We start from the raw sequence: 14,736 nt of genomic DNA on the forward strand, positions 1-14,736 counted from the left end.
CCTCCATCAAGGTTTTATATACATGGAGTAAGTATAAATGTTATGTAGTAACAGGCACATTCATAACATCTAATATTGGTGTATTTTGCTCATTTTAAGCATACAGGGGTGCATTAATTTCACCAACGTTCGCTTTTTCCTTCACCAACATTACTGATTATTACTCACTGCAGACTTTGTGAGAGCCAACAAACATAAAATAAAATAAACACTAACTGTACAATGTCTGCTCTCACTGGGATGCAAAATACACATGAACCTCACTAAGGGTTAAACAAAGAAGAGAAGGTGGGAGCATCTTTTCGTGTTTTTCTCGCCTTGTCTGGGTCTAAGGTTGTCAAAGTTGACCAACTTCTCGGTTTACGGTCACATCTTTCTACAATCCATCAAGGTGAAAGGCATGATGAAGAATAAACTTTCACCAGCTCAGAGGCAAGAAAGCAGCTCACCAGCTCATGATGTCAATACAGCAGCATAAGCTGGTTACCCCTCTGGGATTAATGCGTCCCGAAAAGTAGGTCCTGAATATAAACGCTTATTATCCCATTGACTCCATTGTTAGCTGATTTTTGCCAACGTCTATTTACGATTTAAAGACGGGGGAAGACGCGATCGAAGTGGCCTTGGCCTGCAGGACGACTTTGGCACGGAAATAAGACTGCCAACAACATGGCACATTTTGAAGAGACAGACAGAAAATGATCTGTAAAACATAATCCATGCAAAATTTTGACCAAAGAACTACCATTACGTGTTTTGTAGACCACACGGAAGTGTTTTGAAAGAAGAAAGAAATAGTAATATGACACCTTTCAACTTATAAATATTGCAGTCCACAGAGCCTGCACAAGTAACTCACACGTTTGCACTCAGCAAACTCAGTTTTTGTATGCCACACTTCTGCCTTTATTCCGTTTTTAATGAAAATTGGCGTCAAAATGTTTCCTGCCCCCATACCATCTTAGTTATTGTGCAACCAAACATTGCACGCGACAAACTACAGCGGTACCTCAGGATACGGGTTTAATGGGTTCTGTAACACAACTTGTACCTTAAAAAAAAAGTGTATCCCAAAACAGCATAACCCATTGAAATGCATTGAAATACATTTATTCCATGTTTGGCCTTCCAAAACAGCACAATTTTAACATACCTTTTAAAAAGGACATTTCATATGAAAGACTACACAATAGAATCTAGTACAAATAACTACAGAAGTTTTATGAAGTAATGTAATAACAATATACAACATTACAGAGAGTGGATTCTACAGTATTTTCATTCAGCTGCTTCTCGGCCAAACACACCATCAGCAGCTTCTCCATATTTTCATTGATAACTCAGGTTTTACCATTTATTTATTTATTATTATTTAAACGTCCTTGGATGGCATTAGACTTCTTCTGCTTCGGTATGGTGCGACACTTTGTCCTGTTTTATGATTATTTCTTTCCTGAAATCAATGAATATCATCCGCTTCTTCCCAGCACTGCCATTTACACTCACTTTCTTCCTTACCATGGTTAGAAAACAATGATCTACAGCTATAAGCTAATGCTAATAATAAAAGACATCGGATGTTCTGGTGGGATCTTATGTGGTTGCCTCTGTCATCGGGGGAGGCTCGAAACCCAGATTTTTGCTCCCAACATAAAGCATAACAACTACAAGAGTATCCTGAAAAACTTGTTAGCTGGTTTACTCGTATCCTGAGGTACTGCTGTAGTTTGTTTTCCCGCGTATCGAGTACCCACATAAAGAATCCAATGTGTTGGAGACTCAATTTCTGCAGAGCCTTCAATTAATGTAAAAGTGATGTTAAATGTTATTTTATCCATTTCATATATCAGTTACAGTCATCCATCTTTTAATCGCTATTAATTGGTTCCGGACATGACCGTCATAAATGGATTTCCTTAAAGTAGAAAACACTACTTATACATAAAATATTTTCACAGCTAGAACATAAAAAAACGGTTTGATAATGTCCACAAAGTTCAGTGAGCAGGTTGTGTTGTTTTTTTTTTGCACCATGACGAGTTAAGGTTGTTTGCATTGGGTCATATAGGTAAATTTAAAATGCAAAACAAATGAAAAACATGTGTTGTATTATATAGGGATTGTGAATGATAGGCAAAATAAAATAAAACGAGTAGTTCCCCATTAAGTGACGTATTACTCATTTATTTACGTTTGTGGCTATCTCCATCTATGGTAGAGGTTTACCCGAATAAGTGTTGTTCAGTTGTAATCAATAAGTTCCTTTTTACTCTTGTTGTGGGGCAGACTGGCTCGTACATGCACATGCATGCTAAAATCCTCTGCTGTTGCCATATCTCATACAAAGTAGCGTAGAGTTCAAACTTATGTGTCAGTAGACGCGCTATGGCAGCACTAAAAATTACCACATGGCTGACGGGGGGTGGGGGGGGGGGGGGGCGCGCGATCGACGTGGCCTTGGCCTGCAGGACGACTTTGGCACGGAAATAAGACCGCCAACAAAACGGCACATTTTGAAGAGACAGTCAGAAGATGGTCTGTAAAACATAATCTACGCAAAATTTTGACCGAAGAACCACCATTACGTGTTTTGTAGACCACACGGAAGTGTTTTGAAAGTAGAAAGAAATAGTAACATGACACCTTTCAACTTATAAATACTGCAGTCCACAGAGCCTGCACAAGTAACTCACACGTTTGCACTCAGCAAACTCAAAGTTCAGTGAGCAGGTTGCGTTGTTTTTTTGCATTGGGTCATATAGGTAAATGCTGCGCACTTCTCTGAACAGTGCATAATTAAAAGTACTTGACCTGAAAATCTAAAGTTGTCCACTAGTTGGCGGCATAATTGCTGCATCAAAATTGTCATACCATCAAAATGAGTGAAGTCTCACTGTGGGTAAAATTCCCTGTGGGCCAAACTAAAGAGGTCGGTGGGCCGCATTTCTTTCTTTAGTTTATTTCGAACATGAACACACATCATAATACATCACACAAGCGTTTACAAATATATAGAATCATTTACTGACCTTTTTATATAATAAAATAATATCTATGAATTAGTATACACAACAGTTTTGTAATATGTAATTAGTTAATTCAGTCATTATTAACATACTGAGATGAAGAATATCTTATTTTCAATAAGATTGGAAGTATTTCTCATAATTCTTCTTCTTTGTACTTTGTAAGCACTATTATTTTGAACAACCTCTTAAACTGGATCATATCAGTACAATTTTTAACTTCTTTACTTAATCCATTCCATAATTTAATTCCACATGCTGATATGCTAAAAGTTCTAAGTGTTGTACGTGCATATACATGTTTTAAATAATTTTTTCCTCTAAGGTTATATTTCTCCTCTTTAGTTGAGAAGAATTGTTGTACATGGGGTGAAACCGTAACATTTGAATCGCAACGTGGTAAGGATCGACTGTATATGCATTTCACATTGGTTTATCTTCGCAAGACTAATTATTCTCTATCAAATCTGTTTAATTATTCAAATTTTTGAGGTTCTCTGGAAGACATACATTGAATTTGCCTCATTTCTTTTGGGAAAAGTTGCTCTCGTTTTTGCCAGACTGAGGAAGCGCTGTATTCGGGAAGTGAGTTGAGCCAGCATCACCACCAGGAGCAGCCCGCCAGAGACGATGGACACTGTGGCAACAAAAGTATTGGGACGCCCTCATGACCGGAACTGACAAGGGAAGAAAATCATGGAGTTTTTGCAATACTTTGTTGTCTGATGCGGAAGGAGAAAGGTGGCCGCTGACTTGCAATCTGTTTGAGTTCATGACGGGGTTGAGTCAAACAAAAAGAGCCTTCCATGACCGGCTGCCCCAAAACCGTGTCTCTTGTTTAACCTCTGATTGATCAATAAGCGGGAGAAGTTTTATATGAGCTGGAACAAACATGAGGGGGAAAAATAGGTATGGACTTGAAGCAAATAAATACTTAAGCAAAACATACATGACATACAATTATTTGTCTGGGTGCCCTGTCATATCGGCGTATGCAGTGCAAGTTTAATGCATATTTCAGCAAGCCCAAGCAGGGTGCTTCACAATCACCACTTTACTTGCGGGCCCCGGGGGCCTTGGAGCCGACTTTGACATCAAGAGAATATGTTTTGGAAAAGGAATGTGCGGCGAGCTTTCACCTCCAGGTATTTATCTTCTCAAAGGTGGGGTGAATTCAAGGGGGGAGGAAAAGGCATGGTGGCTTCTTCTTCTTCTTCTTGGTGAGTGCAGCCAGGCTAAGTCATGGCAGGTTTGGTGTGGGGTTCCTGAACACCACCATGCAAAAACAGATGAATCAGGGGTTCCTGATCCGGGATTGTTTGGATGGAAGGCCTGACTCCAGAATCAAAGCACTTAGTTGGGGATGAAAAAAAGAATTCCATTGTGTCACAGCCACTGACATCCATGCTGTTCAAATAGGATGACGTAACATCAATATGATCTCAAAACCTCGAGAACCAGGAGCACCGGTGCTGATGCAGGTCAACTCTCTCTCTCTCTCTCTCTCTCTCTCTCTCTCTCTCTCTCTCTCTCTCCTCCCCCCCCCCCCCCCCCCCCCCCCCCAAATGTTATATCAGGATTTCCTTCCAGCTGAGAACATAATGACGTTCTCCCTCACAGGAAGTATACACCCAATACCTAACCATCCACAAATATTGAATCATTAAATAAATAAAATGCAATGTTTGGGTTTGCCATGCTCCGAAAAGACGGAGCATGAAAACGGTCCAAACTGACAAGAGAAATGACGATTAGAGTAGAAAAACACAAAAAAAGCAGAGCTTCTAATGATAAAAATGAAAAATTTCATGTGGCCTTGTGGTTAGAGTGTCCGTCCTGAGATCGGTAGGTCGTGAGTTCAAACCCCGGCCGAGTCATACCAAAGACTATAAAAATGGGACCCATTACCTTCCTGCTTGACACTCAGCATAAAGGGTTGGAATTGGGGGTTAAATCGCCAAAAATTATTCCCGGGCGTGGCCACCGCTGCTGCTCACTGCTCCCCTCACCTCCCAGGGGGTGATCAAGGGTGATGGGTCAAATGTAGAGGATAATTTCACCGCACCTAGTGTATGTGTGACATTCATTGGTATTTTACTCTTACTTTACTTTATACAGTAGCAGTCTGTTTTCAAAGCGCATTGTTTCCCAAAAGAAATGATCTACATCTAATTAATCATATTTTATAGAGAATAATTAGGAATATGAATTATGAATACATGAAGAAAACACAAAATGAATATAAATGACAAATTAAATGTACAAACGAGCATTTAAATGGGATGTTTGCAACATTCACACAGATGCCTAGAGGGCGCTAACCTTACAATGGATTTTAAGCGTATTTTAAGCCTTCTTACGGCTTCTCGTGCGTAAAGACGTAATTACGTAAGTACAGTACTTAACACGTGCTTGCGCATTAGCTTTGGGTGTTGTTAGCTAACAATAGCGTTTAGGAGATCTCGTGTTTGCTGTCATTGAATGTACAAACCCCAAAACCAGTTAAGTTGGCACGTTGTGTAAATGGTAAATAAAAACAGAATACAAAGATTTGCAAATCCTTTTCAACCTATATTCAATTGAATAGACTGCAAAGACAAGATATTTAATGTTTGAACTGAGAAACGTAATTTTTTTTTACAAATAATCATTAACTTAGACTTTAATGGCAGCCACACATTGCAAAAAAGTTGGCACAGGGGCATTTTTACCACTGTGTTACGTGGCCTTTCCTTTTAACAACAACTCAGTAAACGTTTGGGAACTGAGGAGACCAATTTTTGAAGCTTTTCAGGTGGAATTATTTCCCATTCTTGCTTGATGTACAGCTTAAGTTGTTCAACAGTCCGGGGTCTCCGTTGTGGTATTTTAGGCTTCATATTGCCCCACACACTTTCAATGGGAGACAGGTCTGGACTACAGGCAGGCCAGTCTACTATGAAGCCACGCTGTTGTAACACATGGCTTGGCATTGTCTTGCTGAAATAAGCAGGGGCGTCCATGATAACGTTGCTTGGATGGCAACCAAAGTTGCTCCAAAACCTGTATGTACCTTTCAGCACCTGTTCCCAATTAGCTTATTCACATGTGGGATGTTCCAAATAAGTGTTTGATGAGCATTCCTCAACTTTCTCAGTCTTTTTTGCCACTTGTGCCAGCTTTTTTGAAACATGTTGCAGGCATCAAATTCCAAATGAGCTAATTTGCAAAAAATAAAGTTTTCCAGTTCGAACGTTGAGTGTCTTGTCTTTGCAGTCTATTCAATTGAATTAATTTAAAAAGGATTTGCAAATCATTGTATTCTGTTTTTATTTACCATTTACACAACGTGCCAACTTCACTGGCTTTGGGGTTTGTATATTCTATAACAACATGACTGCAAATTGTTTGTTGCTTCTCTTGGACTGCTTTTGTATGTGTGCACGCGCTTCCTGTGCGAATGTGTTGACGAGACAGGGTGAGTGATTTTTTTCAGACCGGTAAAAAATGTCATTACGTAAACTTAGTAATTGTGAAAAATCTGGACAATTGTGTTCTGTAATACCAATAATGGTAACATAACCTAGCCATGGTGTATTTGTTATATTTTTTTACTTTGAAAAATGTAATTCTGATCAAGTTGTAAACAGCCCCTTTACATTTATTGAAGACTCTTACTCTTTCGTACTGCCAATTCTTTCTTGAATTCAATAGTGTTTCTCACCGTCTTTATCAAAGTGCTGACGCTCACAACTTTCTTTGGCCCCATGGAGACTTATTTGTAGTCATACTCGTAAAGTACTCAATCATGCCTTGCTAATGATATGTGGCCCAACGGACGAGTTTGTACAGAAAGTTTGATCAAACAAAACAGTCATAAACTATACCGTTGTAAAATGAGTGGGCGTATAAAAAAGGAAGTACCACTGAAATTAGGGGTCTTTATTTTTTTCAAATTTGCTAAAACTTTTTGTAGGAGACAATACTATCTTAAAGTACATTGGATGTAAAGTTGTGCATATGTGAATATTATCTATAGCGTTTATTGATAATCAACATATATAGAGAATAATTATGAAGTGTACAATTCAGTCCAATATACTCAACAGCTTATTATTGAGATTTGTTTATTTTTTCCCCAACCACCTCACTTTCTTTTCCACATATAGTGAAATAAATGTTCAATGCAAAAGCTAATGTGTGAATTAATTATCATAATAGACCTGAAGAAGGCGTGTAGTTATTAAATATAATCACTGCTTCTTACTACTCCTTTTCGGACATGTTGAAATGTGCAAATGTAACCGCGTGATATTAACTTGTCGGAAACAAATACATTAATTCTCCAAAGGGGTTTTATATGTTAAAAAAAGACCCATGCAATAAATATAACATATGTGAATATATTACTAAAGATGACTTATTTTCATGGATAAGGGGAAAATATAGACACCTGCACACACTGCAAATTATTAACATTTGTAAAGGTTTAATTTACCATTTTAGTGCGGGTGAGACACCTATTAAAGGTTTCTCTATTTATTAAATTGAATGTGATTAAGACAAAAAAAATATTGTGGCAGTGTTGTTAGTATACTTAAAGCACCAGAATAAAACCATAACAACAAACGTTTGTATTTCAAATAGTTGAGAAGTGAAAGACTTACCACCAAATGGGATAACCTGCCATGACACGCGTGATCCCGCACAGCAACACGAGGAAACATCCAACAACTATCATCCTTAAAACGAGTCGCTCCGAACCTCTCCGGGCAGCAGAACCCTGAAGCTGCGCGCCCTGACGCGCACTCGGATCGGCACCAAAGTGGCCAAAAAGGCAGCTCGGAGCGCACCACTGATGATGATGATGATGATGATGATGATGATGATCTTTATCTCTTTGCTCCAATCAACTCGCAGACGATCACTCTGTGGTGAAAGTCAAAAAAATAAAAAATAAAGTTAGTTTGGGAAAAAAAAGTTTCCCCCTTTTTTTTGTCTTCTTTGCGCAGGCAATCATGAAGTTTATGAGCAAAGTGTAAAAAAAAAAAGTTGATCTGCTCTGAGCGCAGGCAGACAATGAGAATGTGTTTTGCTTTTTTTTTTTTTGGGAGCTGATTGAGAAATGCTGCGAGTGTGATATATAATGTTGTTTAAAGGGGGACGGAGGGGCGGAGGGTCCGACGGGGGGGCTTTTAAATAGACATCAGGACACCCGCGGATTGCGTAGCTATAACAACCTGTCCGGATTTCACTCCCTGGCTTGAAGCTTCTAAAATGCAAAAATAAATATGTGTGAATTGTGTGCTCGGCACCATTACTGACGTCTGCAAGGCATGGGAGCTAAATAATGCCTAATTAGACCCCCCACCCACTTACACGCACACGAACACGCATACGTTTTATCTTAATGAGAGTGATTTTGCGAAATGAAAAAAAAAAGGAGTTAAGATATCTGGGAATGAGTTTTCAGTAGAAAACTCAAAGTCAAGGAGATGTGCAAAGTGCAGCACAGGGGCCATTTGCACTGTTTTTTTTTTAATGTAAAAAAACAACAACAACAATTTAAAGATTAAAATGCATAATACACACTAACAAATACTGGGTTATTTTGATAACCCAATGTATGAGTTGCTAGTGTTGTGTTACATATTGGAGTTATTTTTATGAATAGCAATCCATTTTTGGGTTATTATTTTAACTACATTTCTGGGTTTTCAAAACTATGAATGAATGAATGAAATGAATGAAGTAAGTTTATTTCGGTCATATAATCAACCATCAACCATTTTGTGTGACCAGTTTAACAGTACAGATTAGACATATTTAACAATCATACACATTTACACACAAAAATAAAATAAAATAAAAAGAATAGCCGAAAAAGGAATAGGCTGAAGCCAAAGCTTATATTTTGCCTGTCCTATACATTCACTGAAAATAAGATTACCTGAAACATCGTTAAAAAAAAAATCAATGGGATGAAAGTAATTGTTACTATATGTAATAATTTTCAATTATTTCACCTTTCAAGGTTTTCTTAAACCTTAACAAAGAACTACATGTATTCAGCTCATCACTGAGCTTGTTCCACCATTTAACTCTTAAAACTGAACTATGAACCATTTTTGGGTTGTTTTTGAACAAGTAAGGCATTTTTGGGTAAAAGGGTAAAAGTTACTTTTTTCTTGAAGGGAATTATATTATGGATTAGTCTCATTAACGGTCCGTGTACCTTCCGTTCATTCTATTTCCAATTCTTAAATGCAAATCAAAAAACACATTTCGGGCCATTTTTTCCATTTTCATTTCTGAAACAAAAGTTGGACAACTATTTAACGACAATAGGACTCCTGCTGAACAAAGATGGTCTTTGTACCTTCCGTTCATTCTATTTCCAATTCTCAAACGCAAATCAAAAAACAAGATAAGGCCGTTTTTCGATTTTTATTATACATTGCAGTTTTGAAAACAAACAAAAAATGGTGGATTTTCTTTAAAATATTGCCATAAAATTTGATTTTGTGCTGTTTTCCTTTTATGGGTTTAAATTGTTCCAGATAAACACAAAAATTGAAAAAAAAATTTCCTCCAGAAAGCAAAAATGCGTGTTTATCTGTGTGATGAAATATTGAACCGGAAGCAGTATTTTAGCTTTTCCTTAGCGTTTAGGATGTTTTTAACTTTACGCTAACATCTTTGTTCAGCAGGAGTCCCATTGTTGTTTTAAAAAAGTCTCATTAAATAGTTGTCCAACTTTTGTTTCAGAAATTAAAATAGAAAAAATGGCCCAAAATGTGTTTTTTGATTCGCATTAGAGAATTCAAAATAGAATGAACGAAAGGTACACGGATCAAAGATGTTAGCGTTATGCTAAAGACATGCTAAACACAAAGGAAAAGCTCAAATATACTGTTTCCGGTTCAATTTGTCATCACACAGATAAACACGCATTTTTGCATTTTGGATGAACATTTCTTTCGATTTTTGTGTTTATCTGGAAAAATTCAAATCCATAAAAGGAAAACAGCACAAAATCAAATTTTATGGCAATATTTTAATAAAAATCCACCCTTTTTTGGTCTTTTTTTTTTTAACAATTTAAAGATTCAAATGCATAATACACACTAACAAATAATGGGTTATTTTGATAACCCAATGTATGAGTTGCTAGTGTTGGGTTACATTTTGGAGTTATTTTTATGAATAGCAATCCATTTTTGGGTTATAAGGGTATTATTTTAACCAAATATCTGGGTTTTCAAAACTATGAACATTTTTTGGGTTGTTTTTCAACAAGTAAGGCATTTTTTTTGGCAAAAGGGTAAAAGTTACTTTTTTCTGGAAGGGAATTTTATTATGGATTAGTCTCATTAACGGTCCGTGTACCTTCCGTTCATTCTATTTCCAATTCTTAAATGCAAATCAAAAAACACATTTCGGCCATTTTTTGTATTTTCATTTTCAAAGTTGGACAACTATTTAACGACAATAGGACTCCTGCTGAACAAAGATGGCCCGTGTACCTTCCGTTCATTCTATATCCAATTCTGAAACGCAAATAAAAAAACAAAGATAAGGCCGTTTTTCGATTTTTATTATACATGGCAGTTTTGAAAACAAACAAAAAATGGTGGATTTTCATTAAAATATTGCCATAACATTTGATTTTGTGCTATTTTCCTTTTATGGATTTAAATTGTTCCAGATAAACACAAAAATTAAAAAAAAATGTTCATCCAGAAAGCGAAAATGCGTGTTTTATCTGTATGATGACAGATTGAACCGAAAGCAGTATTTTAGCTTTTCCTTTGCGTTTAGGATGTTTTTAACATAACGTTAACATCTTTGTTTAGCAGGAGTCCTATTGTCGTTTAAAAAAAGTGTCATTAAATAGTTGTCCAACTTTTGTTTCAGAAATGAAAATAGAAAAAATGGCCCAAAATGTGTTTTTTGATTCGCATTAGAGAATTTGAAATAGAATGAACGGAAGGTACACGGATCAAAGATGTTAGCGTTATGCTAAATACATGCTAAACACGAAGGAAAAGCTAAAATAGTGCTTCCGGTTCAATTTGTCATCACACAGATAAACACCCATTTTTGCATTTTGGATTAACATTTTTTTTCGTTTTTTTGTGTTTATCTGGAAAAATTAAAATCCATACAAGGAAAACAGCACAGAATCTAATTTTATGGCAATATTTTAATAAAAATCAACCCTTTTTTGGTCTTTTTTCAAATCTGCCGTGTATAATAAAAATCAAAAAACGGCCCTAATTTAGTTTTTTGATTTGCGTTTCAGAATTGGAAACGGACCATTAACATTATTATTTACAGTGAGTTAGCATACCTCAACTTTTGGGTTAAATAATTCAACCCAATAGTTTGGTTGGGAATAACACAACATTAAGTTATCATGACAACTTTTTGGTTAAAAAATTCAACGCAAAAGTTGGGTTGAAAAAATTTACCCAAAATGTTGAGTTAATATAACACAAATAAAGGGTTTGTCCTTTTCTGAACCAGCAGTTGGGTTAAAATTGGGTTATTTTTTAACCCAACATTTTTTAGTGTGTAAAGAGAGAAAACGCTCAAGTGCTAAAATAAAATGATAACTTAATCTTCAAATAGTTTTTTTTAGCTTTAAATTATTTATTTTTTACAAATTATCTGAAAATATCACACGTGGCGCCTCACATTATGATGGTATTAATAGTTTCCCCGATATTTCAGTGTTAACACTATTCAAGCAATTCACTGTTTATTTGAGGGGGTTTGGTAACAATAAAAACCTTGTAATATCTTGGTGCAAATAATAATAATGATAATAATAATAATAATAATTACAGTGAAGGGAATAATGGTTCTCAAAAAATGTTCACCAAGTACCACCGCAGAAAAAACTTGGCTCTCCAAAGTACCACCATATAAGCTCACTGCTCCCCTCACCTCCCAGGGGGTGATCAAGGGTGATGGGTCAAATGCAGAGAATAATTTCGCCACACCTAGTGTGTGTGTGACAATCATAGATACTTTAACTTTAACTTAACATTAAAATACAGTAGCATATTAGGCCCAAGTACTCAGGTGTACTGGAGAGGAGGCTACGCCGGATAGTCAAACCTCAGATTCAGGAGGAACAGTGTGGTTTTCGTCCTGGTCGTGGAACTGTGGACCAGCTCTATACTCTCGGCAGGGTCCTTGAGGGTGCATGGGAGTTTGCCTAACTAGTCTACATGTGCTTTGTGGACTTGGAGAAGGCATTCGACCGTGTAACCCGGGAAGTCCTGTGGGGAGTGTTCAGAGAGTATCGGACTGTCTGATTGTGGTGGTCCGCTCCCTGTATGATCAGTGTCAGAGCTTGGTCCGCATTGACGGCAGTAAGTCGGGCACGTTTCCAGTGAGGGTTGGACTCCGCCAAGGCTGCCCTTTGTCACAGATTCTGTTCATAACTTTTATGGACAGAATTTGTAGGCGTTGAGGGGATCCGGTTCGGTGGCTGCAGGATTAGGTCTCTGCTTTTTGCAGATGATATGGTCCTGATGGCTTCATCTGGCCCAGATCTTCAGCTCTCACTGGATCGGTTCGCAGCCGAGTGTGAAGCGACTGTGATGAGAATCAGCACCTCCAAGTCTGAGTCCATGGTTCTCGCCCGGAAAAGGGTGGAGTGCCATCTCCGGGTTGGGGAGGATCTCTTGCCCCAAGTGGAGGAGTTCAAGTACCTCGGAGTCTTGTTCACGAGTGAGGGAAAAGTGGATCGTGAGATCGACAGGCGGATCAGTGCGGCGTCTTCAGTAATGCGGACGCTGTATCGATCCGTTGTGGTGAAGAAGGAGCTGAGCCGGAAGGCAAAGCTCTCAATTTACCGGTCAATCTACGTTTCCTCACCTATGGTCATGAGCTTTGGGTTATGACCAAAAGGACAAGATCACGGGTACAAGCGGCCAAAATGAGTTTCCTCCGCCGGGTGGCAGGGCTCTCCCTTAGAGATAGGGTGAGAAGCTCTGTCATCCGGGAGGAGCTCAAACTAAAGCCGCTGCTCCTCCACATCGAGAGGAGCCAGATGAGGTGGTTCGCGCATCTGGTCAGGATGCCACCCGAACGCCTCCCTAGGGAGGTGTTTCGGGCAATTCCGACCGGTAAGAGGCCACGGGGAAGACCCAGGACACGTTGGGAAGACTATGTCTCCCGGCTGGACGAAATGGCTGGGGAGAGGGAAGTCTGGGCTTCCCTGCTTAGGCTGCTGCCCCCGCAACCCGCCCTCGGATAAGCGGAAGAAGATGGATGGATGTATATATATATATATATACATACATATGTCTTAATTAGATTATCCCCCCAAAAAATAGTGCTCAATACCGTGGTAGAGCGCAATACATGTATGTGTGGAAAAAAAATCACAAGACTACTTCATCTCTACAGGCCTGTTTCATGAGGGGTTTCCTCAATCATCAGTAGAACATCTCCTGATGATTGTATATACAGTATGTATATACAGTATGTATGTGTGTGTGTATATATACAAATATATATATATACACACATACATATTTACACATGTATATATATATACACACACAAATACATATATACACATGTATATATATATACATACACATGTATATATTTATATATATATACACACACACACATACATACTGTATATGCATGTATATACTGTATATATATTTATACACACACACATACATACTGTATATACACATGTATATACTGTATATATATATACACATACACATATATGTATATATATATATATGTATATATATATACACGTGTGCAAATGTGTATATATGTATGTATACACACATTAACTTACATATATATCCATACATACATATATATATACATATGTAATATTTAAGTAATATTTAATATAATAAATCAATAATACGGATTAAGAATAACATGAGAAACAAACAGCCCTGAAATAAATAAACAAACATGTAGTAACAGTGTATGTAGCACCAGATGGCCAGTAGAGGGCACTAAATCAACACGGAATAAAAAAAACAGAACTAATTAGTGTCCAGGCTGTGCATAAATACGTTTTAAAATAAATTGAACACAGCAAAATATAGCAGAAAACCACAAACTAAAACTTTAATGTAATTTAATATATACTCTCGAGAAAAAACAAACATATATACACACGTTTTTATTTCTGATATGTGTGTATGGAGATGTGTGTGTGTTGTGTATATATGTGTGTGTTTATACATATAAATATGAGGCCATTCCATTCACATACACATGCAAATAAACAATTTCATTAGTTTTCATTACAAATCATTTAATTTTCAACACAAATTGGCAATATTGGTAATTCATTTTGTCCTGAAATTTGGGGTTGTCATCCTATACCACAACATACAAACACAACAAACTAATTCAAAGGTTGACAATGTATAATGTTTTTAAACAGACATTGTTTGCTGTAATAATCCATATCATTAAACCTCTATTGATACTGTACGGATGAATGGAGTATACTTTAATAATGAATTGAGAATAATTTCAAGACATGATTATCTACTCAGCAATAGTTTTGATGTCAGCGCCACCTGGTGGAGATCATTAGTGCGTGTCTATGAATGTTCTCCTTCATCCAGGTCATTGTAATCTCAGGACATTCAACCAATTGCAACTGGACCGTTTGGTTTAAACGATCGATTGAATGCCCTGAGATAATCTGGTAGCACATGATATG

At 37.3% G+C, this 14,736-nt stretch overlaps 1 protein-coding gene across 1 annotated transcript in view; it reads right to left on the minus strand.

Moving 5' to 3' along the window:
* The window catches only part of LOC133630804 (protein Wnt-3a), a 50,324-nt gene that overhangs the window by 35,148 nt on the left and 440 nt on the right, over positions 1-14,736 (minus strand). The window contains exon 2 of the mRNA XM_062022558.1: positions 7,673-7,934. Coding sequence (XP_061878542.1) covers positions 7,673-7,746 — 74 coding nt within the window. The 5' untranslated portion in view covers positions 7,747-7,934. The remainder of the gene's footprint in view (positions 1-7,672; positions 7,935-14,736) is intronic.

The sequence above is a fragment of the Entelurus aequoreus genome, linkage group LG16 (genome assembly GCF_033978785.1).
Source record: "Entelurus aequoreus isolate RoL-2023_Sb linkage group LG16, RoL_Eaeq_v1.1, whole genome shotgun sequence".
Lineage (NCBI taxonomy): Eukaryota > Metazoa > Chordata > Actinopteri > Syngnathiformes > Syngnathidae > Entelurus > Entelurus aequoreus.